This window comes from Sebastes fasciatus, chromosome 12 (genome assembly GCF_043250625.1).
Source record: "Sebastes fasciatus isolate fSebFas1 chromosome 12, fSebFas1.pri, whole genome shotgun sequence".
In the NCBI taxonomy this organism is placed as follows: domain Eukaryota; kingdom Metazoa; phylum Chordata; class Actinopteri; order Perciformes; family Sebastidae; genus Sebastes; species Sebastes fasciatus.
Genome location: NC_133806.1, coordinates 22,028,732 through 22,056,529, shown reverse-complemented (window position 1 = coordinate 22,056,529; position 27,798 = coordinate 22,028,732). Strand labels below are relative to the sequence as shown.

At 40.2% G+C, this 27,798-nt stretch overlaps 2 protein-coding genes across 2 annotated transcripts in view; both read right to left on the bottom strand.

The window, feature by feature from the left end:
* Window positions 1–27,798, bottom strand: part of mal2 (mal, T cell differentiation protein 2) — a 321,233-nt gene that overhangs the window by 290,317 nt on the left and 3,118 nt on the right. The window lies entirely within an intron of this gene.
* The window catches only part of mtbp (MDM2 binding protein), a 32,206-nt gene continuing 16,468 nt past the window's right edge, over window positions 12,061–27,798 (bottom strand). Inside the window, exons 9-23 of the mRNA XM_074654198.1 lie at window positions 27,122–27,216; window positions 26,784–26,850; window positions 26,439–26,556; window positions 25,303–25,482; window positions 23,422–23,535; window positions 20,471–20,635; window positions 18,475–18,568; window positions 17,867–18,025; window positions 17,241–17,336; window positions 16,825–17,088; window positions 16,539–16,657; window positions 15,516–15,628; window positions 13,462–13,575; window positions 12,342–12,407; window positions 12,061–12,254 (exon numbers count right to left, since the gene is read on the bottom strand). Of these exons, the coding sequence (XP_074510299.1) occupies window positions 12,210–12,254; window positions 12,342–12,407; window positions 13,462–13,575; window positions 15,516–15,628; window positions 16,539–16,657; window positions 16,825–17,088; window positions 17,241–17,336; window positions 17,867–18,025; window positions 18,475–18,568; window positions 20,471–20,635; window positions 23,422–23,535; window positions 25,303–25,482; window positions 26,439–26,556; window positions 26,784–26,850; window positions 27,122–27,216 (1,809 nt within the window). The 3' untranslated portion in view covers window positions 12,061–12,209. The remainder of the gene's footprint in view (window positions 12,255–12,341; window positions 12,408–13,461; window positions 13,576–15,515; window positions 15,629–16,538; window positions 16,658–16,824; window positions 17,089–17,240; window positions 17,337–17,866; window positions 18,026–18,474; window positions 18,569–20,470; window positions 20,636–23,421; window positions 23,536–25,302; window positions 25,483–26,438; window positions 26,557–26,783; window positions 26,851–27,121; window positions 27,217–27,798) is intronic.

The window sequence follows — 27,798 nt, the reverse complement described above, 5'->3', positions numbered from 1 at the left end:
TGGACTGCCTCTCTGTGTGTGTGTGTCTGTTTGTGTGTGTTTGCATATGAGTGTGTGCCCTGCACTACTTTATGTATGTGCTCGAGAGTTTACATCAAAAGTTTAGATCAGGGTGGGCAAAGCAGGAGGAAGGGCAAAGCCAAAACAACTTAAAGCAGCAGTGGGTAGAAATGGAGCAAATATGATTTTAAAAAGTTATTTTTTATAAAACACCTAGTCACTATATCCTGACAGTAGTGCATGAGTCAGGTAATCTGAAAAAAAATCATGTGCCTCTGGTGTCTTCCGGGGCTCCTAATGGCATCTGCAAGATTTCACAGACTGAAGGAAAACAACCAATCAGAGCCGAGCTGGAGCCTTGCCGTCTCTGAGCAGCTGTCAATCACCCGTGTACTCCGACCAAACGGTCAAACTAGGCAGCGGTGATCAAATATGAATCAATATTCTGTTACTGTAATGCCTATTTCTCGCCTCAAATGTTTTCAGAAACATCCTGTAGTGTACTGTTTAGCTGTAAAATGAGAAAGTTTGTGACCCGGCAGCAGGAAATACCAAACACCGCCCACCAGCCGAAGCAAACTTTCTTATTTACAGCTAAACAGTACTGCAATGCAGCCCGCTATCTATATATCTTAAATAATAATCCTGACTTTTAGTTTTCTTCACAGAAATTAATAAAATGCTAACATATAGGCCAACTGTATATTTAAAAAAAAAAGAAGTTGTCTTACAACCCTTAAAATCAAAAAGGCCTTGTGACCCCCGTGAAGCTTTGGACACCCCTAGTGGGGGACATTTCTAATTGGAAGCTAAAACACAGATGAGGCTTACCAGATCAGTGCCTTCTTTTAAATCTTTTTTAAAAGCATATCTTTATCAACTGACCTTTACTTTTATTTTTTATGCTTGAGTCATTTCAAGTCTGATTATCTACTGTGTGTCACACGCTGGTGTCATTCTGTATTTTTTGCAGTTGCAAAGCACGTTGTTCAATTGCTATAAAAGGTTATGTTATGATTGTAACCATAGCAATGCTTCATGACAACAAGAGATAGGTGTCAATCCTATTGAATACTTTTACGATGCATTTTGTCTCCAGCTACGATTCACCATCAACCTCCTGGGTCCGCCTCCTGATCATCTCCTCAATGCTGGTCGGAAAACCAAGGCGTTTTTCAAGAAAACAGACTCCGATCAGTAGATGCTGATGGTATAATACCCACTCTTTGACTTTTCCAATAGTTAATTCATCTTTAAGCTTCCTTCTCTTGATAAGATGAACCATTTTTCTACAGTTATTACACTTAATCAGCTAAATGCATTGACATTTATGTATCTTAAATACGTTCTTGTATACTATCGTACTGGGGATCAACAGATTACTCCACAGATGGGTTACATTCTCTGGACACATTGAAGACGGTAGGTGGTTAAGTAGGCGATAGCTGCTGAAAAGTGACTTTCATTCATTGTCTTTTCATGATTTAGGAAAAAGACTTGACCACTGTTGTATTTTCCAACTGTTTCCTAAACTAGATGCGTCTGGAGAACGAGGCTAATGCCGATGAGAGAAGGGAGCGCATTGAGCTGTTGAAGGAGATGTTCAAGTGGAGTGGGAGGGAGAGGATTACCTCTTATTGTATTCTCAACCACCCATTTATTACCAAGAGCTCCCTCAACAGCAGCTCCTCCAGCTCCTGGTAAGTGTAAATGCATCTGTTTGTATGCATGAGTTTGCACACAGACAAGAGTTATCACGACAAGATGGGAATTCTGTTTGCTGAACCCAGCAGCAGCCAGGCAAAGACCAAGACCAACAGTGACAATGACTACAAGACCAATGAGGCCATAGAGGAAACCCAGGATGATGACGGTAGGTGTTGACTCACAACTTCATTATCAAAGTTGGGAGTGATGTGCTCCCAATGAATCAATGCTATTGATTGACGAGAGAACATTACGCTGGCACAAGTCGCTGTACAGGATAGCACTCTCGAAACCTACACACAACCTAACACAAAATCTTCTCATTTGACTTATTTCAGGTATGTTTATCTTAAATCAGAGAAATATGGAAAGTTTTACGTTATTTTACTAAAAGGGACTGTTTGTAAGAATCAGAAATGCTTGTTAACAGCTTTGGCTGTTAAGTCAACGAAAGTCAGCGTCGGCCTCGCGCTTGTGCTCGCTCTACATAGACATGAACGAGCATCGCTCAAAACAGTGAGGCGACATACGTCAGCTAAAACCACAATATCTCTATATTTCACCTGCTTGGCAGTAATGTTAGCTGACCAGACGAAGGTCTCTCCATGAATCACTGCTGATATTAGTGTTGGCTTTTCCTACTTCAGCCTCCCAAAGAGACACCTGCACCCGGTCAGAGACGATAACGTTTCTCGCTGCGGAGCCCCGTCACTTCACAAGACACAGGAAACCTCTGTTGGTCTGGAGGAGCTGCAGCAGTTATTTCTGCACAAACGTCCACTGTACATTCACTAGATATTCTCAGAGCTACGAAGTCTTCTAAAGTGTGTAGTGTGCGCGCATGCACGTGAGGTGGAGCGAGCTGAGTGAAGGCAAGCAGGCAGAGGAGCAGAGTACAGCAGAGACTCCGGCCCCAGAGACCAATGCTACTGTCTCCCCCACGTACTACAACCGCGGCCAACACTGTTTTGCAAGACGGGCTTCACTAGATATAACTTTGTGGTTTTTGTGCTTCTGTGTAGTTTGTGTTGGAGTCTTGTCTGAACAGCGTAGCCACACGAGAGCGCGCATATGCGAGCGCACAAGGGACACCGACCCGGGTGATTTATACGTGTAAGAAGTTACAAACAGTCCCTTTAATGTCTTTAGACTGTAACTTTTTACTAGTTTTACTGATCCACGCTGTATATTAAACATTATATCTGAGCTGATAACTCAGCAGACACAACTGATCTCTGATGTGTTACACATGAGGATATTCACAATGAATCAGTTAGACAAAGGCACACTTTGTCGGCACTGCAAGAGAAAGAAACTGGGTCATCTCCTCACTCTGTCCCTGTTATTATCTGTTAATGTAAAGTAACCTTCTCAGCAACATACACACACAATCACACAGCGTCTTACATCCGAGGATAGGAGGCATGTTTGTGAGGTGATGTCGCTGCCGTGAACCTCCCACTTAACAAGCTCTGTACTTCAAGCTGTGTTACTCTCAAAAACAACCGCCTACGCGTAACCTATACACATATCACGAAACTATGTACTCCCACTTAGTTTACACAACCTTTTTCTCCTTCTCACACACGGAAATACAATGTACTGGGAACCTGTATGATGATAAAAGAGATGTGGGGTGAGAAAGGAGTGTGTGAGAGAAAGGAATGTTTCAGGATGCCACTGCCAAGTCCCTACAGTACCACTGAATGCACCCCATCTCTCTCTCTCTCTCTCTCTCACACACTGGGTGTTCTTTGTGTCGTCCTCTGTCCCGTGAACCTGTGCACCGAAGCACAGGGATAGATACATTTTTAATAAATGTGCATGCTTTGCTTTCTTGCACATGTGAATGGATCTCACGGGTATAGCAAGCTGTCATGAAAATAGTACCAGTGGGAGTCTGAAGCGGTGACTCTTTAGTTTAAACACCACAGGAACATTGTGTCATTACAAGATTATTTGATCAGTGGAGCAGGATTTCAACTAGACCTGTGTGCTTGTCGGAGGATACTTTCCTTCTGACAAGCAGGGACCAGGACCAGGACGCAGGGTTCATGTAAAATCCAGGGCACACGTGAACTACTCCAAGGAGACTTATTCTGCTCCGTTTGCTCTTTCATGATCAGTATTATAGTCAAAATTTGTATGCAAACGTTAAAGTGGGAGGGAGGCAGACATCACATAAGACAAAACACCTCAGAGAGACGTTATCTGATCTGACAGAAACACAGAGAGAGAACACGTACACATGCAGGAGAAACGGGACGAGATTACAAAGTATATTATGACACTGTGACGGTGCACCCGATTCGACTGTTATCAGGCTAATAAATAGCCGTTATCTGTCGCTATAAGCACCAAAGATGTGGGTCATTTAGGTATAAGCAACAAAACGACAACTTCTTTAGGTTTAGGCAACTAAACTACAACTTATTTAGGTTTAAGCAACTAAACTACAACTTCTTTTATGTTTAGGCAACTAAACAACAACTTCTTTAGGTTTAGGCAACAAAACCAGAACTTCTTTAGGTTTAGGCAAATAAACAGTTAGGTTTAAGGAAAAACGTTGCGTTTTAGATTAAAATAACTACAAACATAAAGACAACTACACATTTTAGGTTTCACACAGGATGCGAACTCTGGTCTCTTGGGTGAAACCCCTGTGTTTTGTATCCCATACGTCGTCCACGACCTCAACCCCTCATTCACACTGTCTATACTACAGTGCCTGACTTCCGCTTTTGCCTGTGCCATAATTACTACTGTCTCTAGAAGTCGCTTTTGTGTTCTTTGATACCTTCTTTCGGTGATCTACCATGTGATTAGATGATAAAACCTACTAGCTGATGTGGTAGGCCCCTATTGACCCACATCTATGGGGCTTATAGCGACTGATAAAGCCTATTTAATAGCCTGACAGCAATCTAATTGGCTGGACTGTGACAGGATGCACTGCAGTAATATGATTCAAAAGGAGCATTAAGCGAAGTTAAAGGGGAAAACCCCCAAAGAAAGTCGCTTGTTTTTTTAAGATGTATGCAATATGTACATTAAAGCTGCACTAATCAATATCTTCATATTAAAAGTGGATCAAATGGCTGTGAAAAGTGATGTTTGTGGTGACAAATCCACAAAGAATTATTACCAACTCTGCAGTTCCCCTTCAGTTTCACAGAGGCAAAGCCTCTTTAGCCTTGTTCAGCTTTTGGTTTTGCAGCTTGCAACTTGAAAGTGTTGGCTCCCCATCAAATCTCTCTCTGATTAACCCACTCTGCCCATCACTAAATGGCAGACAGACAAAATTAGCAACTAGCTGGTGAACATGGTGGAGCATTTAGCAGCTAAAGAGCCACATATTTCCCTCAGGAGTTGGTGAAGACCAAATCAGAGCTCATGGAGAGTGAATATTTGACTTACATTCATCAAAGGGCCAGAAGCATGACTTTAAATAAATGCTTATGTTGTTCTGTGTCTGCTTGATGTGTAAATAGGCCACTGCTTGCTAATATCAACAATATCGATATCAATTGATACAGCTTTCAAACGTTTTCCAAGTACTGTTATTACTTTCATTGAGATAGTTATTGTGAGATTGAGTGTCTATCTTTCATTAAATATATTTATTTAAATAATATTTTTACAGCTTTACAACACTGATGGGTGTGAAAGGTGAAAGGTGTAAAAGGTGACTATAGTTATCCTGCTGTAGGATATATATATGACCATAACATGGCTACGTGTGACACCAGTCAAATGTCTTTTTAATATGAATTGGTGTAAGATTCAAGATTCAGACCATCTTGTATGAACAAAAAAAACTTAACTGATTTAGTTATATGACTGAATGTTAAAGATGAAACTATAAAAAAAAAATGAGCATCCATTGGTTTGAAGATGTCTTGTTGATTGGCCGATGATGTATTGCAGCTGGAGACAAACACAGCATCACATCAATACGTTCAGCTTATTTACTTATACACAAAAAGGAGCAAACATGACTCTGATGAAAGCCAGTTAATACAGATGCAAACTGAGACTGACTGTTGAGGAGGGTTGCATAGATGCAGTTTAATCCATTAGGAATGCAATGAAAAGCAAACAGAGAGTCCGGTTGTGGACGCCACTGCGTTACTACCGCGTTGCCACCGCGTTACTACCGCGTTGCCACCGCGTTACTACCGCGTTGCCTCCTCGTTACCATCCACAGTACTGCACAGCCGCCGTCAGTCGCGCTATCTCAACACATCGCTTTGTACGGTAAAGCGTTAAGCCACCGTCAGACTGATGGTGCATTCAGGTGCCCCGCATAAACACCCAACAGTTATTTCAGTAATGGATAGGACACATACACCCACACACAAAGAGCTATATATTTTGGGTAGAAAAAAAATAGGAAACTGTATACTTTCCAGCACAATAATGATGAGTGTTTCTAAAGACCTCAACCTAAAGAAAGACGTCTGATGAATCTTGAAGTGCTTGGCTTGAATAACCAAACCGAAGTCAATCAGCTTCACCTTGAACGCCTGACATCGCACGATCCACCAGCGTGATGTTGTTTGTTTGCACATCAGTGTGGATCATCACTCCGATGGGTTTTAGGGCATCAAATGATGTGGCAAGCTGCAAGTGATGATAATGATAATAACATTGATGTAACACAAAGTGCTTTAAATCATAAAAAAACGAAATAAGAGACAGCAATAATGTGATAACATAAGTACAAGGTCAGAAATACAAATCATGCACACAGCGTTCAGTAAGCTGATGTCATACCTGCTGGATGACAGTTGTGATGCCCTGTAGATGCATTTGGGACTGTCTCTTACAAAGGTAGGTGTCCAGCGCCTCAAACACCAGACACTGGTTCATACAGAATCCCCCCATAAAGCTTGACGATGTTCCACTGGTCCAGGTTGTTGTCCATTAACACTTTCAGCATGGACAACCTGGAGATAGATGACAAAGTTGACATTGCTTAGTCGTAAAACGAGACAATTAGGCAAACGAGATCCCTTTTAAAGTACCAGTGTGTAACATTTCGGGGGATGTATTAGCAGAAATGAAATATGTTATTCATAACTATGTTTTTATTAGTGTATAATAACCTAAAACTAAAAATCATGTATCCGTTAACTTAGAATGAGCCCTTCATATCTACATAGGGAGCGGGTCCTCTTCACAGAGTCCGCCATGTTGCTACAGTAGCCCAGAATGGACAAACCAAACACTGGCTCTAGTGAGAGCCTTTCACGTTACCCTGAAGGCCACCGTAGTTCTCTGACGCTTGTAAAATCGTGGTACCGCCAGCCGCCGCATGACTTCCGTTGCTCCTAAAGTAGTTTTATTATGGTAAGGATGGCCTCTGAGCAAGGCGACCGGCGTTACCACGGTTTTGCACTCGGCGAGTCACGTTACCGCAGTCTTGGAAAGGAAGGAGTAAGTGGAGGGGTACCCGGTTCGTTTCAATCTGCAATGCTGTTCAAAGATCTTAAATGATACTAAAAGCAAAGGAGATTACTCCAATTCTCAAGAGAAAGAGTGGTGTCAATCTTCTCGTCTAACTCTTGGCCAGAAAGCAAACAAGCATATTGATCAAAAAGTCAATGTAAGAGAGAGATGTAAAGTATAAATACCTTGTGTGTCAGAAGTTGGTGACATGTTGTCTCGCGTCGTCACGCTCAGGTTGGTTCAGTATCATCTCTCAGAGGAAGGTTTTGGCACAGATGGTGTTTGGCTCTGCAGCTCGATGGCAATCATGATCGTAATTTCATCTTAATGGCTCCTCATTTTCATCAAGTCTTATAAAACGTTGTTGATGTGTATTTTTGTAAAATTGTTTTGCCACCAAAATGAGCCTTGTCACACTCTGATGAACCCGTCCAAAATCAGCAGCTTCCTATAGTCTGTTCAGCACTAATTACTGTTATGTAAACTGTACAAACGCAGCTGTCTGTGTCAACCTGTGTCTCTTGGGACGTCAGTTTCCTTTAACTTCCAGCTCATTACTGTTCCAGTACAGGTATACAGTACAGAGTGTCAATCGTCGCTAGAAGTGTTTCTCAAACGTCGGGTCAAACGTCAACATGGCTGCCTAAAGGAAACGTCAGTGCCTGTCCAAGACTCTTCACTGTAACTCAGTCTAGGGAAGTTGATGCAAATTAAATTATACTCCATCAACCAACACAAAAACATACAAGAAGTTGCTGGGAGGTAGCAACTATTGAGGACACCAAGGTCATGTCCTCTGTAGTATTTCTGAGGATTTGAGGTGTTTAATGACTTGATAACTAATGACTGAATAATTTAAAATTGGATTGTTTTAAGGCAAAACTTAGATTAAAATAGAATAAAGTGATTTATTACATGAGTGACTGTGGAGACAGCTGTTAAGCAGCATTAGGAACATACTGTAGGAAAATAAAATTTACAGAAGACATAATTGAAAAGTTAAGAGTAAATAAGTTGTGAAGTTTTGTGAGAATTTTTGTTGCATTCAGACAAAATATGAAGCATATTTTAGAGGCAGTGTAATCGAATATAAGGTCAACGCTTATTTACAACGCAATTTAACAATTAAATAAAACACTCCATTAGCAAAAGTTTGCTTTATGTTCAGTCCTAATACAGTGACAGTAGCCAGTCAAACATGTTTTAGACGAGTTGAGTGAGGCTAGAACAATTTGAACTCGTGACCTGTGTTTCTAAATCCTGGCTCAGGCCGAGACGCAGCAGGTTGGGTATGTACAGTACGTGGACCAACAAGAAAGATTCCCTGGAAATTCTAGATTTATTTTGAAGTATAAATGGGGAGAAAATTGGATTTTGTAAGGAAAATATTTTTATTTATGCTTGTTTAGCCCCTTCTCAACTTCCAAATGTGACTGTGAATTGACTGTGTTAAGATAATACATCACGTGTCATTATTTAATGCTATTATAAAAGGAAAGACAATGGTTGAGAAATTGTAATATAGTCAGTTTATTAAATTGATCACCAACTATTTTGATTTCTTAATCGGTTTAAGTAAAAAAAACTTCAGAAAATATTAAGTTAAGTTATGTTAAGTGGTGTCTTTACTCTTCTATGACAGTAAACTGAATATCTTTGAGTTGTGGACAAAACAAGACATATGAGGACGTCATCTTGGGCTTTCGGAAACACTGATTGACATTTTTCAGACCAAACAACTAATCCATTAATCAAGAAAATAACTGACAGATTAATCAGCAATGAAAACAGTCATTAGTTGCAGCCCTATAGGGCTTTACTGAAGGGCCACACAACAAGGTGGATAATGATGTCATACCATAAATTAGCTTTTCGGTACACAACACTGATCTGAGGAACTACACTTACACACTGAATTAGCCTTTTACACCTGTTGTCATGAAGACAGATGTTCGGCTTTTATCCTCATTGTTTTCCTGGCAAACAAGCCAGAGTGAAAGCTTTACACTTTGAATTTGTCAAATGAAACTGTTTAGAAATAAGATAGAAGTCTTTTCCGCTACCAACTCTCCATCCCTCTTTAGTTATATAAATCTGCTTCAGCCTATTTGTCCCTGGAACAAGAGCCTCCCACGGCCATTAATAACATTTATTTTACATGTTGCAACAAGCAGCAGCGACAACAGATGGCCAACTCATCTATTCGCTGCTGTATTCATTTAATGGGCCCACAGAACATCTCAGTAAATCATTTAGGGTCCTGGAATTAAAAGCAAGAAAGCATGTCTACTGCAACAACATGACACGTTAGACGCTGTAATATTTGAAATACTGGAACTCCACTGTTTTGTTTTCGTCTTCCTTCGAAATCAGTTTATCTGACATTATGTGACTTAAATGTGTATAAAGTTTAAGTAACACAGGAACAAGAAATTAAAAATATTTGTCTCCATGCCAGATTACCCTTTAGTGATAAGTGGCACTTTTTTTTTTGTCTTCTCCTCTGCACAGCCACACAGTATTCTCCTTTTCTGGTCATTTTCTACCAGGGATCTTGCGTGTGACGCAGATGCATGAGGTACAAAGTAAACTGTATTATCTCTTCTGTTGGTCCGCTGCGATACAACCAGCACAGGCAGATAATCTAACTTTTATTATGACATTCAGTGGCGCTCCCACACACTGATGGATACCACACTCAGTCCATTCCCACAAAAACTTGCACACTGAAAATGTCAGGTTATTTGGTTTACTTGGCCTTTAATGCCCTCAAAGTGAGTTTCCCTGCTATGAAAAACACAGACACACTATATTTGGATAGTCTAATGTAGATTCTCAACTATCAGCTGACCAGAAAGTAACAGTAGATGATCAACATTTTTGGTAGTGCCGACCCTGACAGTAAATATAGACTGGTTTACACAGTACTGTGAGAATCAGAATCAAACTCAGACGAGACTATTACTCACATATTACAGAAACGTAAAGTAAATACTATACATTAAAAGGAACTGTTTGTAAGAATCAGAAATGCTAGTTAACAGCGACACCTGTGGCCGCTAAGTCAACAAAAGTCAGCGTCGGGTTCGTGCTTGTGGTCGCTCTACATAGACATGAACGAGCATCGCTCAATACAGTGAGGCGACACACGTCAGCTAAAATCACAATATCACTCTATATTTCAGCCGTCACTTCACAAGACACAGGAAACCTCTGTTGGTCTGGAGGAGCTGCAGCAGTTATTTCGGCACAAACGTCCACTGTACATTCACTAGATATACTCAGAGCTACGAAGTCTTCTGCAGTGTGGAGTGTGCGCACATGCACCTGAGGTATAGCGAGCTGAGTGAAGGCAAGCAGGCAGCGGAGCAGAGTACAGCAGAGACTCCGGCCCTGGAGACCAAAGCTACGGTCTCCCCCGCGTCCTCAGACCGCGGCCAACACTGTTTAACAGACGGGCTTCACTAGATATAACTTTGCGGCTTCCGTGTAGTTTGTGTTGGAGCCTTGTCTGAATAGCGTAGCCACACGCGAGCGCGCGTGGGACACCGACCCGGATTGATTTATACATGTAAGAAGTTACAAACAGTCCCTTTAAGTAGTTTTTCTGATAATTCCAAGATGTTTCTTGGTAAAAAAAAACATGGATTTGATACTAAAATTAGGAAAAACAGACATTGTACATCGGTACACTCGCAATTATATACTTCAAATCAACTGATGAATAACCACAATCTTTTATAGTCAACGAATAACGGGTTAGCTGAACACGCAAAAATGTCAAATGTGTTTACAGGCAAGCATTCAATTCATCAAATATGGAGAATAAAGTTTCCTCTCTAATAAATTAATATTTGCTTGGATTTAAATAGAGCATGAAATTCCTATTATTTTCCCTATAATTAGTGCACCCAAATAACAAACCTAAACATGAGAAAGTTATTCCTGTTCATTGAAAGGTCCACCAGCTTTCCTCACCATATTTGGCTATGCAGTCACAATGCATAGTCATAAAACTGTCATTGTATAGTCATCTTATTCATGCAGGTAACACAATGCCAAGTCAGAATAAAACTATCCACTGCTGTGAAGTTAAAGCTTTTTGTTGTGAAGTTCAACTTCAAGCAGATCATTTTATGTTGACTTGGCATGGAAGAGATTTTTTTTTGTTGTTGCCAGAAACCTGTAGCCAGCTCCTCTAGGAGAGAAGACAACACGGTGCCAGTAGAGGAACGACTGGCTGCGAGTGTTGGATCTCTTAGCAGTGTTCCTCATCAGTCTGTACTAGTACAAAGTCTAACCGTCAGTGATGATCGGCGCTGCATAATGCGCTGCACTGCTCGTGGCTTTGTTTTCAGTGTCTGAGTAACAGCTAGACTGAGCTGTTAGCACTGATAATGTAATACATATTTCTCAGAGACAGCACACACACTGCACACATACTCTCATGTCTTTTTTCTAAACACACACACACACACACACATGTCCCCATCAGCTCAGGTTGTAATCAGGAAGTTATACCGCGCACAAAATTAGAAAAAAAAACACTTTAATGTGTTACAAACAGTAAAAGGATAAAATATGTACATTCATAAAGCCATCAAATTATTATAGTGTTTAGAAAATAAAACAAACAAGTGAGATAGGATTTAAAATCATGTTTGGAAACAGCTACAAAGAAGAAGACGACTGCAACCTGAAGCCAACGTCTACAAGCCCTCGAGACCTCTCAGAGTGCAGAGCGTACTATGTCGATTTTGTCTCGGTATGTTTCTGTTTTTCTGTTTCAAGGCTCTGGAGCAGTGGGAGTATATCAGAATAGATGTGCACAAACAGAAACTAAAAAAAACCAAACATGATACATCTGAAAAAATGATATGTCTCTATATGATTTTCTTAGTTAAAGACATGATAAAATTAAATAAAAGGATTACGTTCATTAAAACAGGCTTAATGTAACAATTTAAAACGAATCAGAATTGAAACATTGAAAGGTGGAACCGTCTTTTACCCATGAAACAAAATCACATATAAAATATGTTGTTTTTTTCTCACTTATTCTTCTTCGAGGATTTCTCCAACACCCATTCAATGACCTACAACAAGAGAACATAACCTTTAGGGAGATTCAGGTTGAGATGAACTAAACCAAGCGGAAAACCACTGGTGTTTGGTGGCGTTACCTGTTTAACGTTGCTGACGGCCGCCTTCTTCATCTCGTCATGCAGACCCCGAGACGTCTTCAGATCCTGGGATCAAACGGCAGAAGAGGAGATCACTCGTACTGACACATTAAGGTAAACTCATGTGGGCTTTACATCACACAAAATAAACATTTTAGGTCAAAGACATTTTAACTGGGGAGAAGATTTTGGTTGAACAGAGCTGAAAAAAAGAAAAAGTGAAATAAAGTACAGTACATCTACCCAAGTATCTAAAATTATTCTTGAGTATTTCCATTTTCTGCGACTTTATCCTTCTTCTCCGCTACACTTCAGAGGGAAATATTGTACTTTGTACTCCACTACATTTATGTGATAGCCATACTCACTAGATACTTTTTCCAGATTAAGATTTTACATACAAAACATACAATGAGTTATAATCATAGACTGTATCAAATATGGATATAGTCTCCGTGACGTCACCCGTAGGTTTCTGAAGAGCTGTTGTGAAGCTCAAAGTGGGCGGCTCCGGCCGTCCCAATCTTGGCAGCGACGACACAGCCTAACTAATACAAAAAAGGGCAAAGAGGTGGATCGACGGTGGGCTGGGTGACGCAGCAGAGCAGACAGTTAGCAGCTAGCGACCTTAGACGACACCCACCTGCCACTAAAGCAGCCACGCCCTCATTATGCCATAACTTTAAGCCTTAATATAATTTGAAAGGGTGAGTTATATAAAAATTCCCCCCCCGAACAGTTGTCATGAACGGGTAAATTAGCTATAGAGGCCAAAACCTTTTTTTGTACCAGAGTGTCAACATGTTTATTTCTGCTGTAAAGTTGTCTCTACTGTCACTGCTGACAAGTTGAACAATTAAAAAAAAAAAACCCTGATTACAATTTACAAGGAGGCACAAAAGAAAATAGATGAAAATGTGTTTTTTGTTTGGCAAAAATATCAGAAATGCTGTCTTCAAACTGTTCCTATTATCGCTCTAATTTGTTGGGAGGATCTACAACAAAACACGACATATGGTCAAAATTACAGTACAAGTCTTGGATGCATAGAAGCATATAAATAAATAAAGTGCCAAAGAGCGCACGGCGCCGACTGTGTGTGGGCAGTAAAAAGACTAACCTTGAGATAGAATTTGGAGATATCAAACAGTCTTTTGCTGCAGGCCTCAAAGCACTCATGCTCGCCAGTGATCCCGTGGTGTTTGAGTGTTTTAGCCACTACCTCCTGCAGCATCTGAGGAAACAAAAGACAGACACACACACACACAGTTTTACATTAGAAGAACTGTGAAAACATTAAATCTAGTTGTGTTTATTCCCAACCACCTGACGCTAGAGAAACTAAATTTAGCACGGTTCCCTTTATAAAAGGAAGGGATGTCAAAATGTCTCGACTTCGGGGGGACGTCCTTGCACAGGATTGCACGCTTTTACATTCAGCGTGAGCTCGCTCACTAACATTCAAATATGTTACTGGTAGCTTCGACAGGGAAAACACATTCCTGAAATAAATACATCTGCCTTTAATCTTGTCACAGCGACTGTTCTGAGGACGCACCATAAATTATTGTGAGGTATCATCTGTGCCATTCAGTCTCATGAGGAGAAAGGCAGCTTTTAATCTCTGTCCTGCTATCATTATTCCTGAATAGGACCAACTGTTCTCTCGTATACTTGGGTTTGGATGATAAGCCTGTTTGCATAGTAATCAGAAATCAGAACAAGTCAAGGTCGCGATGCAGATTGTGAGCTGTACGTGGGACGGAAGAAGCGGTGTGAAGGTGTGTATATATATACATATATATATATATACATACACATATGTGTTTATGTCATTGCACACTGTACTGTATAAACACGTAAAAGATGGGAGAGAAAGTGTGTGTGTGTGTGTGTGTCTGTGGAGGCAGGCAGTGGCTGATATGATAATGGTGTGCTCTTGCTGCGACATTATAACGCAGCCCACACATTCACAGTGTTCACATGTAAAATATGAAACATGTATCAATCTATAAACACGTATCTTTACTGGAGCTGCTGCACAACTCTCATCTGTAGTAGAAGGACTGAGTGTGTTTTTGTGCGTCTGTGTGTGTAAACGTTTGAGGTGAGTGGGGGAATTACACATTTAGTTGTTTTCAGATTTTTAGTGGGAACAGTAAAATACTTTTTTATTCATTGTTTAACAGGTTGAATATTACAGGAAAAATGATAGTTTATTTCTATGTTTAATATTCTTATAACTCCTCAGATCTCGTTTGAGTGTGTAAACGTCGCTAAAAAAATTGTTAAAAGTAGGACGAACGGAGCAAGGAACGATAAGTACGTCATCATGAGTAGAGGTGTTTGTGTTACCCGTCAAGCAGAGGTAGAGTGACCACAGCAGGCCAGCAAACCGAGCTCCTTATCTGTTTAGCTCCAGATACGGAGGCAATGCTAACATCAGCTTGTTGACCTACTGGAGCGCTGGTAGTTTAAGGGTGCTGCAGAGAGCAGGCATTTTACAGGACCGACAAAGAGAAAACTTCTTCCCCACGTTGTTAACGTGTATTTGATGTTGAGTCCAACAAATTTGCAAAATAGTGTTCACTTTTCAGTTTATTTGGTATGAAAGAAAGCCAAAGGCAAACATGGTATGTTTACCACGATTTATTTTGGGCCACGATAATCGTAGCATGAAAATGTGATACCGGCACATTCCTAATCGTGCCCGTCATACCCAACAGCCAGAGCTACGGAAATAAAACCCATTTTAACATGAATCACCAACTACTTAGTATGAGTAATGCAGTATTATGCCCTCATTGTCAATATCCGCTGCCAAAGTGTCCCCTAGCAGGAAACTTTAACCCTTACATGAAGGGAAAACTTGTATGCAGTTCATGTATGAACCAAAAATCTTGCAACACTTTACTTCTCAGAAGTCCACAATAAGTGCTCTCCATTCTTCCTGTGAGCGTACAAGAAATACACAAACTAGTGAGCTTGACATGCTATGATGAGGACTTTTTTTTATAACTTTTGACAGTTATATTTAGATTATTTCTAAAACATGAATATGTTGACCAAAAAAAGGAAATAATCAGTTTTTAAATATAATAATAAAAGTTTTTTTTTTATAGTTTCATAGCCATGTCATCCATTTCAAAATAAGACACTCATACAAACACTCACCCTGTTGTGTTTCTGTGAGCGTGACTCTTTGGAAGATTTATCCTCTGTTTGTTCACAATGCGTCTTCAGATGCTGAGGTTTAGGTTTGTCTGCAGAGGGAAGAGTCACCAAACCTGGAGAGTGATGTCAGCAAAAATGAACAATAAGGCACCATCATTATGATAATATAAATCCTTGGCATATGTCTGAGTAGAACAAGACTTATAACAAATTAAAATAATCATAATATCAATATACACAAGTATGTTTATACAATTTAGACAAACTCAAACGTGGTCTTAGGCTCTCCTGTAAACAGTCACTACAGTTATTTGTCTCTAAATATTTTAAGAAGTCTTCAGAAGTTTCCACCTGATACATTTGAGGGGCTTGAAGTAAAATTGGAATTCGTTAAAAAATATTTATAAAATCCATTTTTAAAAATTAGAATCTATGTCTGAAAAGTATGTTGTTCCGCAATGACATGAAATAAGGAGGAGAGGATTTGTAGGTGATAATTGGATATGGTAGCATAATTTGTAGCTTTTTGATGTTAGAATCACATTTCAGAAGAAATGTTAGGCCTCTAAAATGATTCAATAAATAATTTGTGAAAATATGCCATAAAGAAAAGTACTGTATATCATTACATATGAAGTATATATTGTATATTATATGTATATATGATGTTGTGAAAAGAGTTGATGGATAAATGTTTGGTTTCGATGTTTGGAATTGGTGTTCTATGTGTTTTTTGATATTGTCTGACTGGTTGCACACCGAGGATGTCCCAAAACAATTCATTTTATTTAACATTTTAAGTAATGGTGTGCAGACTTTTGCATACATATTTGCCAGTTATGAAGCACCTGTGTACGTAACAGATTGAGAGTGTTGTTTCTTAGATAGTCTGATCTTTAATACCACGCACTGATAACAACATTGATTACTTTATTTCGTGGAAGATGAAGTACAAACTGTAGTCCTAACACCTACTGTAAATCAGGATCACTAGTCCCTTCCCATTTAGTGCTTTTGTCTTACCTGAGGCTGTGGACTGGGATCTGCTCGGCTGTTGTCGTAGAGACCTGATGGCGGGGTGCGTCCCGCTGCTGCCACTGCTCTGAGAACAGAGGGAGTCGCTGCTCTCTGACTTCACCAGCCTGGATCAGTAAGACAAACACAGAGACACAAACATGGTAAACATTACTAACACTTTACGTATGACAATCCACGTACGACAACCGCAACCCCAAGATCTACCCATTAATGTATCCATCCATTCATACGCTTTCATGCTGCATCATCATCATCGTCGTCGTCATCATACCTCTTGCGAGAATAACCTCCTATAACGTCTGTGTCCCGCGACCTGCGCTTGAGTCGTGCTACATCAGCGTTCTGCAGCGTCTCTCCGTCAGGTACACTTCCTGGTTCTGACATCACAGCAGGAGAGGGGGCGGGGCTGAGGGCAAAGGGGAGGGCACAGGGCTCTTTGGAGCAGGTGGTTTGGGTCTCGTACCGAATCAGACGGGACTGGAGTTTAACAAAGGCCTGGTCCCGGTCCAAGGACTTCTGGTTGTCCAGGCAGAACCTAGATGAACAAATGCAACGATTAAAAAAAGAAATAATGGAGACTGATGTGGCTGGTTACTGAGCCTGAGCTTCTGTCGATCGTAACGCATTGCTCATCGCTGCCTGTACTGTAAAATATCAGTTACTGTAGCTGTGCTTGTAGAAACTTACTCTATGCCATGGTAATGAGACGCTGAGGCTTTGTTGAAGGGCATCTGGCTGATTCTCCGGGGAGAAAGGTCTGGTGACAACTGAAACACATTATTACTGAAGAGAGAGAATGTGGAAGAAAGAGAGAGTAGGGGTGGGGGACGGAGAAAGAGAGAGAGAGAGAGAGATAGAGACAGGGAGGAGAAACAAACAGTTTGTCAAAGAAATTGTTGTTTTCCTCTTCATTAAACCAGAAATACAAATGTCACTAATTAAAAACACACAGTTTGGCCTGACAGACTTATTAGCACTAACTGATGACTGCTCTGCTCCACAATAATGATTTTGCTTTCAACCCAACTCGATAATTTTTCTACAAAGGGTTGTAAGATCACTGTAGCGGGCTAATGATTGTAATCAAATCCTCGTTATGGCCTCATTACCTGTCATTTATAACCATGCTAAAACAACACAGATACTGTTTACCTGACTACAGCACGTGTATGTTCATTTGTAAATAACAATTTTCCTGTCCCAAGTCATTTGTCTTACATGTCTGTCTCTTTATGTCTGCCCGTGTGAAGGCCTAGTTACAGAGAGCTTCAGTCAGTGCAATTAACGGAGCTGGAAAAGATGAGTGAACCCACCCTCTGTTGATAGCCAGTAGTTGGAGCTCCCCAGTAGGCAGGCCGTCAGATGTGAAATGTTTTAGAAGTTCTCTGGCGTCCAGTAATGCAGCGGAGCTCTTCTGACTGTCTTTAGGACCCAGCAGACTGTCACTGGAGCCTGGACCTAGCAGACCAAATCTGACACACACAAAATGCAAACACAGTATATTAGTACCACAGAGATGTCATATGTCCATTATGTCATTTAAAGATTCAAGAATCATGTATTGTCATTATGCAACAAAGGGTTGCACAACTGCATTTTGTTGGGCGGCTTGATCCGGGATGCCATGATGAAGTCAAGTCTGTGGGCACAACAGTCTCTGATCTTCTGTTGCTGGGTTAGCCCGAGTTTTATTTCATTCATCTTATTTTCCTGTGACCGGACATCAGCCAGAAGCAGGCTGGGTAGGGGAATAGCTTTAGATCCTAGCTGGGTTAGCTAAGCTCCCATCATTAGCTCTCCTCCTGGGGCGGTCGACTCTGCTTTCGGTGGCGTTGGGTTGACGAGTGTATCTATGTCATATGCCATGCGTGCTCCGGCAATAAAGACGAAAAGACAAAACAAGTTAAAACAAAAAATATACCTTCTCTTCTGTCGTCTCTTCTGCAGGTTCTCTATGTTGTGGAGGACGCTCCTCTCGGGCCAGTCAGACTGCAGGTGGGAAACGGTCTGAAAACCTACAATGAAGAAACATCAAGGCTTAGCTGGTCAGAGTCGTCGTTCCCACTGATTTATTGTGTAAATTCCCTTCAAGCAAGAACCAGCATCGCATGAAACATTTTTATTTGTCTGATTGAAAATAGTTGAAAAATTGTCTCCCTCTTCTTTAAAACCTTAACAGGTTGATTTCCATTAAAGCAACTATGAAAAACTTTCTTAAAATTAAACTAAATGAGCCTTCAAGTCTGAATAGATCCGTAGTTGTGTATTTAAGGCTTTAGTTGTCTGATACAGACATACCTAAAAATACCAAGTTACAGCTCGGCTTCAGACGCTTTAAAACCGTTTGGCAGTAGTTGATGTCATGAAAGAGGTGGGAGCTATCAATCATTTGAAAATGCTGATGGATGAGCATTTACAGCACCTTACAGGAAATAGAGTTAAGCGCTGCCAGGAAAAATCTGTTGAGATATTATTAAGTCAGCATTATATATTAGAACAGTGGAGAAACTACCTACAGTAGCACATAGACACAGGCGACATGGGCACCATGTACTGTATGATGGATCGCAAGAGTTATCCCAACTTTCACTTGAGCCAGGTCAACAAACTGAACTCTTGACAGACTATCGAAACAAAATATCATCCCTGTGCGCTCTTCTTGTGTTTGTAGGAAGGTTGCTGTTATGTCACGGAGGACAGAAATGTACTGAGACTGTATACAGCAGGTTTACCGACAGGATGACAGTGTTTCATGCACAGTAATGTCCTGAGGTTGCACTGCAGGTGTGTTCCAGTATACGAAGAGACTGAAGCTCTACGCCTGTGGTTTGAAAGCCCACACAAGTCATTCACAGCTTTAGGCGACGCAGATACACAAATGCAAAAGACATTCCTGATGGATTGCAGAAGCTCTTCATTACTGTAAATAGCATTCCCATCTCCAGAGCAGAGGGTGGGCTAGGATTACAGAAGAGAAAAGTACTTGTTTTGCACCTTAGAATGTATGTCTGCATGTTTACATCTATCGTCACTTTGCTTTCTCTGAAGCTTACAGGTTTCACCACCTGGAGAGCTAAATACATGTAAATGGTACAAAACATGAAATCGGGAGGATACACACAAAGACGAGGCCTTTGTTTAGACTAGTCCTACTTTTGCTGGTAAAGGTGTTGGTCTATTCCAATACAATTACACTTGTTGAGGCGAGCCTCAGTGTGAAGTGACATAAATAAACATAATGACAGACAATGTTGGCAAGAAACTCCAAAGTAATTGTGTCACAGCATTTATGACATGAAACCTGCTTGACATGCAGGTCTATCAGCCTCACGGCTACATCTTTAAAACCAGCGCCATCCTCACTGTGCACATTTAACTTCAGACTGAGATTTGTTATATTGCTTACAATTTATTTGCTTATTATTAGCTGGCATTGTTTCTTAAAAACGGTCATCCTATGAATGTGCGTGAAGTGTATGCTGATGCACTGCTGTGTGATAATTCAATGGCAAGTCAGAATATGTGTTTTGGTAAACAGACATCAGTTTCCTTAATTGCCATGTGTGGATTTACTGTTCACTCTGCGTTGGTTGAATGATCTAAGGCCAATTAACATTTGTAAGTAAGTTTACATCAGGTGACTGCTTCATTCTGTCTAAGGAGCCTCATGGTTTACAATACAACCATTGGCTTTTGCTGCATTCAAGTCATATCGATTGGACCGTGATGACAAGCAGACGGGTTGAAAAGAACATTCATGTCAGCCTCCTACTGCCGTTGTAATTCAGAGTCAAGGTGGTGTTTCATAGTGTCTACATGAGAGAGATTGACCAGCCCACTGTGTAAGTATTTACTGTAGCTTTGTTTGGATGAGAAAATACTGTTTGCTTGTTTCTTGTGTCTTTCTTATTCCATACCTGAGGCATTGGCGGCGGTGCTCTCCTGATCGTCTGTCAGACAGGTGGCAGCGGAGGGCAGCGTGGAGTCAATCACCTTCAGGTACTGCTCCCTGGCCAGACTCAGAATGACCTTCAAGTCATTGACGGGTATGGAGGTCGAGGCTGATGCTTCTTCTTTCTGTCCTGGACACACAAACAGACACTGGGTTTCATTTTTGGCAACATTTCAGATTTAGTTTTTGACTTTTTGGGCTTTGACAGGTAAAATGGTGGAACAGATAACGGCTTTCGGATTGAATTTTGGCTTTAAAGTTTTCAATGAGAAGCATTAATGTACCATTAGTAATCTATACATCCTTAGAACCTAAATGTCTTCTTTGTCCTATAGAGAAGGAGTAACTTAAAAAAGTGTTTCTCGCTGGACTAACTTTTGAATTTCACTGCTACTCTACACCTCACTGGTAAGATCTTTGTGAAGAAAAAGAGAGAATGTGTTGCATTAATTAGGGGAGATAGGGTTCCTCTCTGGTGTAGACCCAGTGTGTGACTCCAGCTTTAAAGCTGTTGCATTTTTACATTAAAATCATATGTAGGCTTAGCTTTTTCAGTGGAACAGCAAACTGGACATGTTTAAGAGGTGGCCAAGGGGCAAATATACACAGAAGAAATGATAAAAGGCCATATTTAAAAGTATAGGTTTATTAAGGGGGACTTTAAAATTTGAAACTTAAAAAATTAGCGAATAGATATCACCATGGAACTTCCCCTGTTGATAACTTACATTAAGATAAATATTTTTTGTATTACAAGTTTTCCAAAATGTTATGCTTAAATATGCAAATGAGGATCTGCAGTATCTAATGCTAACTTTTGTTGAATTTAGGAGAAATCTACAGACGCAAATAGAAAAAGTACAGTAAAATAAACACCAAAATGTGTATTTTGGATCTTTTATTTCCACTAGTCTGAGAGAAGACATGTAAGGGAAGCAAAATAGCCAAAAATCTCAAAAATAACCAGTGCATGAAAAACTATATCTTCTGCCTGGGTTGTCTCCCCTTAAGCAAAAAAAAAAAAAAAATGTATGTGTATCTATCTATCTGTCAAATTGCTTTGTTTTGTGAATTTTACTTGAGTTGTAAAATGAATTAGTATTTCATTATCTTGAGAATTTTTAACATTTGTCAACAAAATCTGCAGTGTGACATGGGTGTGATGGGGCAATTAAAAAAAGTTTCACATTACATTATAAATGGTTGAGCGTTAGATAACTAGTGAAATTGAAACTGAGAAAAATTACACACGTGTCACATAATCAGAAAAACTTCCAGTACTTCAGTACAGAACTTCTAACTTTTGCAAACTTAAAAAGGACATGCCTTTTCCCAATTTAATGCCAAGTCAGAATATATTGCGATGAATTTCATTAAGGGCTGTGGTCTGTCAGGACTCTTCATTCTGCTCACGGCCTTTTCAAAGAACAGCCCTATTGCTTTTCCTAAAGTCTGAAGAATTTCACTCCGCTTCATTTAATCTGGCTCCACTCCACTGGTGTTTCACCATCTTCTGCTGCCAAGGGGACTTTATGTGTGTCTGTAAAATAATGATATTTCAACACAGTCTTTTCTGTGCACCAGCCTGTGCTGAGGGGCTGCTGAAAGCTCAACAGTTCGGGAAGCTCTGAGTTGCCCCGACAGGGATGCACACAAGCAAAAGCACACAAAGCTAAAGACTGGCATTTGATCTCAAGTGAATTTATATTCGGAATCAACATTGAGGACATATGTCCTTTTTTCTACCGGCGGGTGGCTGAATGAAGCGGACGTGTAAAGTCAGTAACTACAGTACAACAGCACACTGTTGGTCTGTCTTTACTCATTTCAAAATATTTTTTATGACATTATAAGGTTCAAATAATGTTACGTTATATATGTAAGAGCTGTAATTAACGACTATTATCATTATTGAGTAATCCGCCAATTATTTTTTGATTGTTTTTCCTATGAAAAATGTTAGAAAATAGTGAAAAACACTCATTTCAATTTCCTAATTTGTTGTGTTGTCTGACCAAGATTACAAAACCCAAAGATGTTAAATTTATTATGACATAAAGCAGATAAAATCAGCAAATCTTCACATATGAGAAGAGCCAGCAAATGTTTGACATTCATATTGGTGTTTTGTAGTTTTTAATCACCCGTTTGTGAAGATATAAACCATGAAGCAAAGATGTGTTCTCCCATCCATGATATTGCAAATTATACATTATGTATTGATCCCCGAACGATGAAGACTCAGATTTAACTTCAGGCACGAGTGGTTGTGTCAGTCTGGATAACATGAAGATGATGAAAAGGACTAATTAAAGAGGGTTGTGAGCCAGCAGCCAGCAGGGTCAGGAGAGGGTTAAAGATACATCAAATAATCCGCCTCATGCTGTAAATATGACTGCTGAGCAGTGTGCAGGGTCAACCAGGTTTATTTATGCATCTGTCATTAAGTCAACATGAAGTGAGAAATACCTTTGGTTTTTTTTAATTGTCAAACAATGTTCCTGATGAGAAGACACAGCAGTTTTTAGACAGGTAAAAAAGTATATGTGTTATGCTATATGAAAAATCTGTTCCCATAAAAACTCCCAAATCCATTTTCTCCTCTGCTGTTCTGTGCGCGATCGTTTCCCCATCCAGCTTGGAGGCATTAAAAGTTTGATTGACATATCTTAGCGAGCTCAAGGTGCTGTTCTGAGGGCTTGTCTCGGTTATTATCATACATTAGCATGCAAGCAATTAATAAAAGTGCAACGGCAGCACTAAAATACAACAAAAATGGTGATGAATTCTGTTAGTGTGCAGTAAATCTGTCGACGTAATGTTCGACTTCTACACCACCTACTTTTTGTTCCCAGAATTACAATGTATTCTGTGACTTGTTTTCCATTTCAGGAGCTCTTGAAATGGAGTACTTACGGAGATATTCTTTGAGTACCAGCGTCTGGACCTGGGCCACCTTCCTCTCTCTCTTCAGCAGGCCGGCTCCTTGGAGACAGGGAAGAGGGTGGAGGATGCTGCCAACTGCTCCTCCTGGTCAAAGAGAGAGAAGTAGAGAATCATTAGTTCATTTGTGAAACTCAATGTATATTGTTTGGAGACTAACTCGTGGAAAATTTTGATATTTCGAATGGGATCAGGGGCAAAAAGGTCAGATCAATATTTGGCAGAAAACTCATCAAGTCTCTAAAAAACTGTTAAAATGAAACAAAAAACTACTACTCCTTTTTCATTTACTACTTTCCCATTTTACGGCATCATAAGGTAAAAAGGTTGGGGACCACTGAATTAGTAAACAATAACAAAAAGATAAACCTAAGATTGTGCTCCAATACTTTGCAGTAAACATATGGGTAATTCATTAAATGTGTAACCCCTTTGTTGGCAAAATAGAATATGCTAGTACAGGACACGAATGTGTATGGAGTATTTCAGGCTTTTTGTTCAGCTGCAACGACCCTCAGGTGTGCATTTAAGACTTTCGTTCTGAAAACTCTGCTGTCATTGCAGCAGTTAGGGCACCTTTTACAAGTCCTTGCTCTGCATTTAAAGTATTTCAAAAATGTCTCCTGAAGGTTGCATGAAATGTTAACAACAGCGGGAACTCTCGGGAGGAAAACACCACAGCGGGTCTCTTGAATATCATATAAAGCCCAAGAACAATGAAGGACTTCCATCAGGAAGAAGAAGCAGCTTTTAGTTTAGAGAACAAAACAAACAACAGTGTGAGATTCACGTGTCTGTCCTTCTAGTCAGCCATAACCAGCCAAGGTTTTTGTTCAATCATCCATCCATCGATACATCCATTCCATTCTTACTCATCACCTTTCTTCAATACTCTCTCACTCCTTTCCTCTTTCATTGATTGCTCTTATTTTATTGACAAAAAATGAGGAAATCCTTAATAGAACAGTCACAATTTGCCATTGCTGTGAGAGAGGAGGGAGGAGAAACAGTAAAGATCATACAGGCTAGCCTGATGAACAATGACAACCCCTCATTCGGTCAATGAAGCCAGAAGGGCGTCCACTCCAATCAAGCTGAGGAGCTGCTTTAACAGAACCGGGACACTTGAAAAGGTTTTTCTTTACAATATGGCAGAAAACTAAATTACTGCTAAAGATTCCCACATCTCCAAATGTTGTTAAACTACTACTAGAGTGCTCTTTAAAGCTGATTACAGTACAACAGAGGTTTTCAAACTGAGGCGTGCCTCTCCGGGGGTAGTTTAAACCCCTTAGCATCACAATTTGCACTCCTTCTTTGAGTCAGATTTAAGTCAATCTGAATGCACTGACATGATACACATATTTTTAGATGCAGTGTGACTAACACTTTCGGAGGACATCATTATGTCCAATTATATCCATCGTAAATAAACGTCCATAAACCACTTAGACATCATTAATCATTAAGTTTCCTTCAGTATCAAAGTGATCCAGTGATAATTGTCTGTACATTCATGGGTGCAGTGCAAACAGGAACTGCAAATAGTTAAATCGGCATCTTTTTAATTGTGCAAAACAATATATTTCTTTTCATGTTGCACCATCAATGTTTATTTGACATTACTGAGGCACGATGGGGAAGGGTGATTGTGTTTATCACAGTGTCAGACTTTGAAACCCCCTGCAGTACAACTACTATCTCTTTCTGACTCTCGCAAACAGACAACGAGGTCCAGGATGCTGCGATTCAAGGTTTTAGCAAATGAAAGTGACACTGAAACATTCACTGTGGCACACACAGAAATACACACACACACACACAGTCCTCTACGAACATGACAACATAATATACCTGATGATGACAGAGACTTCTCTCTCAGCAACCCGGAGACGGTTGCCATGGCAGCCGCTCCATTGATTTGGCTGTCTGAGTGCAGCATCCTGACCCTGCAACCTCCAAACCCAGCGTCATCTGAGCCCTGGACCAACAGAAGGTAGTGAGCACTCTCACCTTTCACCTCAACGTCAGACACTGCAGGGTACGGACAGAAGAAGAGAGATTTCATCCAGAGTTAATCCACAGACAGATTCGTCATATTTTACAAACTTGTTTTATTATAATTATTTATTGTTTTAATATCTGCTGCACGCTCCATGATTTATTTTTTTTATCCTATTGTTTGCTGCTGCAATGAAAAATGAATTTACCATTTTATATAATTCATTTATACATTTTGTATCACTACAATTGTACTTAAAACTGTCCAGTGTGTAGGATTTAGGGTGATTTATTTGCAGAAATGTAAAATAATATTCATAACTATGTTTTCATTAGTGTATAAATCACGTGAAACTAAGAATCGTTGTGTTTTTGTTAGCTTAGTATGAGCCCTTCATATCCACATAGGGAGCGCGTCCTCTTCACGGAGTCCGCCATGTTGCACCGCCACGTTTCTACAGTAGCCCAGAACAGATAAACCATACACTGGCTCTAGAGCGAGACGTTACCTGAAGGCCACCGTATATTCTCTACACGCTGAGCTGAGCAGAGCAGAGCAGGAGTGTATTCAGTTGGTTGCAATCTGCAACCTCACCCTTTAACATATCTCACCTGAAGAATTGTTGATCAAGCGTATTGTATATCTAATCCCTGCTGTCCAATTCTTATTTTTATTGTTTACCATTTGCTGCAGCGATCCAATTCCCTCAAGGGTATGATTATATCAGTTATATCAGTTATGTCAGTTATGTCTTGTCTTATGAATTTTGTCTCCGATGTTTCCAGCGGTGTTTTCCAAATTGACTCAGTCCCACTTCCGAGTCTGCTTCCCCAACGGAGGGCTTTATGATCTATATCATTGTAGTCCTAGTTACCAATTTATTTCCCCACAGAAGATGATATGGCTCCTCTCTGCTGTTGCCAAACGGTCATCCATTTAACAAGACAATGAAAGGGGACATGAAAATAAAAATTAAAAACAGTCTTACTGGGTAAGGACTTTGGCCTCCTGGCTATAGACTCTCTCCAGCGCTGGGAGCTGAGTTGGCTGGCTGCAGGTTGAGCGATGGGGGTGATTATACAGGATAGGCTGAACAACGCTCCAACCTGGAGATAGAAATATAGTTGATAAACAAAGTCCCTCAGTCCCATGAATAATACAGAAGATTAAACTTATATGCATCTTTGTCCTATGCAAATTTAAACACATTTGACTGGGGACGACAGTAAACAAGCAGAAATCAAAGTTTGAATGCAATTAACTTACTTATTTACATCATTAGAGATTATACAGTTCTATAGCTGACATCTTGTACATATAAGAGCACAGTTACCTTTCCACGCAGTGACCTCAGCTGGTCAGACAGAAGTTTAGCTTTCATCGACTTCCCAGACAGGCTTCTGTTTGTTGGTGGTAAAGGAATAATACAATATAGGGCAGAAGGTGTTACCAACCATCAATTCCTTACAGGGCTGCAGTAAAAACAGCAGAAGCTGCAGTATGTAACCTTTATTCAAATCTATATGTATGGATAAAGGATCAAGGTTGTTTTATTATTATGTCACTCAAACAGTTTGCATCTAGATAAGCAAGTCCAGCTAAATGTGGATGGAGGTAGACATGATGATACTGTGTTTTCCCAAGAAACACACACTTCAGAAATGAGGATACAGTTCAAACTGGGTTGTAGACATCAGGAAGCTGGGCAGGTCTGAGAGATTAACCAGCTGAACCAAATCTAGAACTGGTGCGTAGTAATGGAAGACCTGCAAAAGCAGAACAAACAGACAGAGAGAAAGGTTGTGGAGGAGAGAAAGAAAGAATGAAATAAGGAAACAAACAAACAAACAGAGAAGAGGACGGAGAAAAAAACAACAGGGTTATAGCACACAGAACAGCATCTAAAAAGACAAACATTCACAGTGGTTTGTGAAGCAACAGCTTCAGGAAATGGAGACCATCCAGCAGCTGAAAGACTAAGACACAACTGAAGTGTCCTTGAGCAAGATACTGAACCTTAACCAGCTCAGAGGTGATGTTATATAACGGACCTTGAAATCTGATCTTTCTCGGTTCCAAATCTGAACTTGGATCTCCAGTGGAAATGTCAGCGAAATAACATTTTTGGTGCATCCAGATGTGTCCAAGTATGCGTGCAGAGAGGAAGTGGAAGGTTTGAGGGAAAGAAAATGATGTCAGAAAAAAGAGAAAAAAATGTCTATCATAAGTTCCAGCAGCCAAAGGTGACGTCTTCAAATCTCTTGTTTTGCCCCAACAACAGCACGAAACACAAAGATAATCAATTTACAATGATATTAAACAGAGAAAAAACTAAGAAATGAGCATGA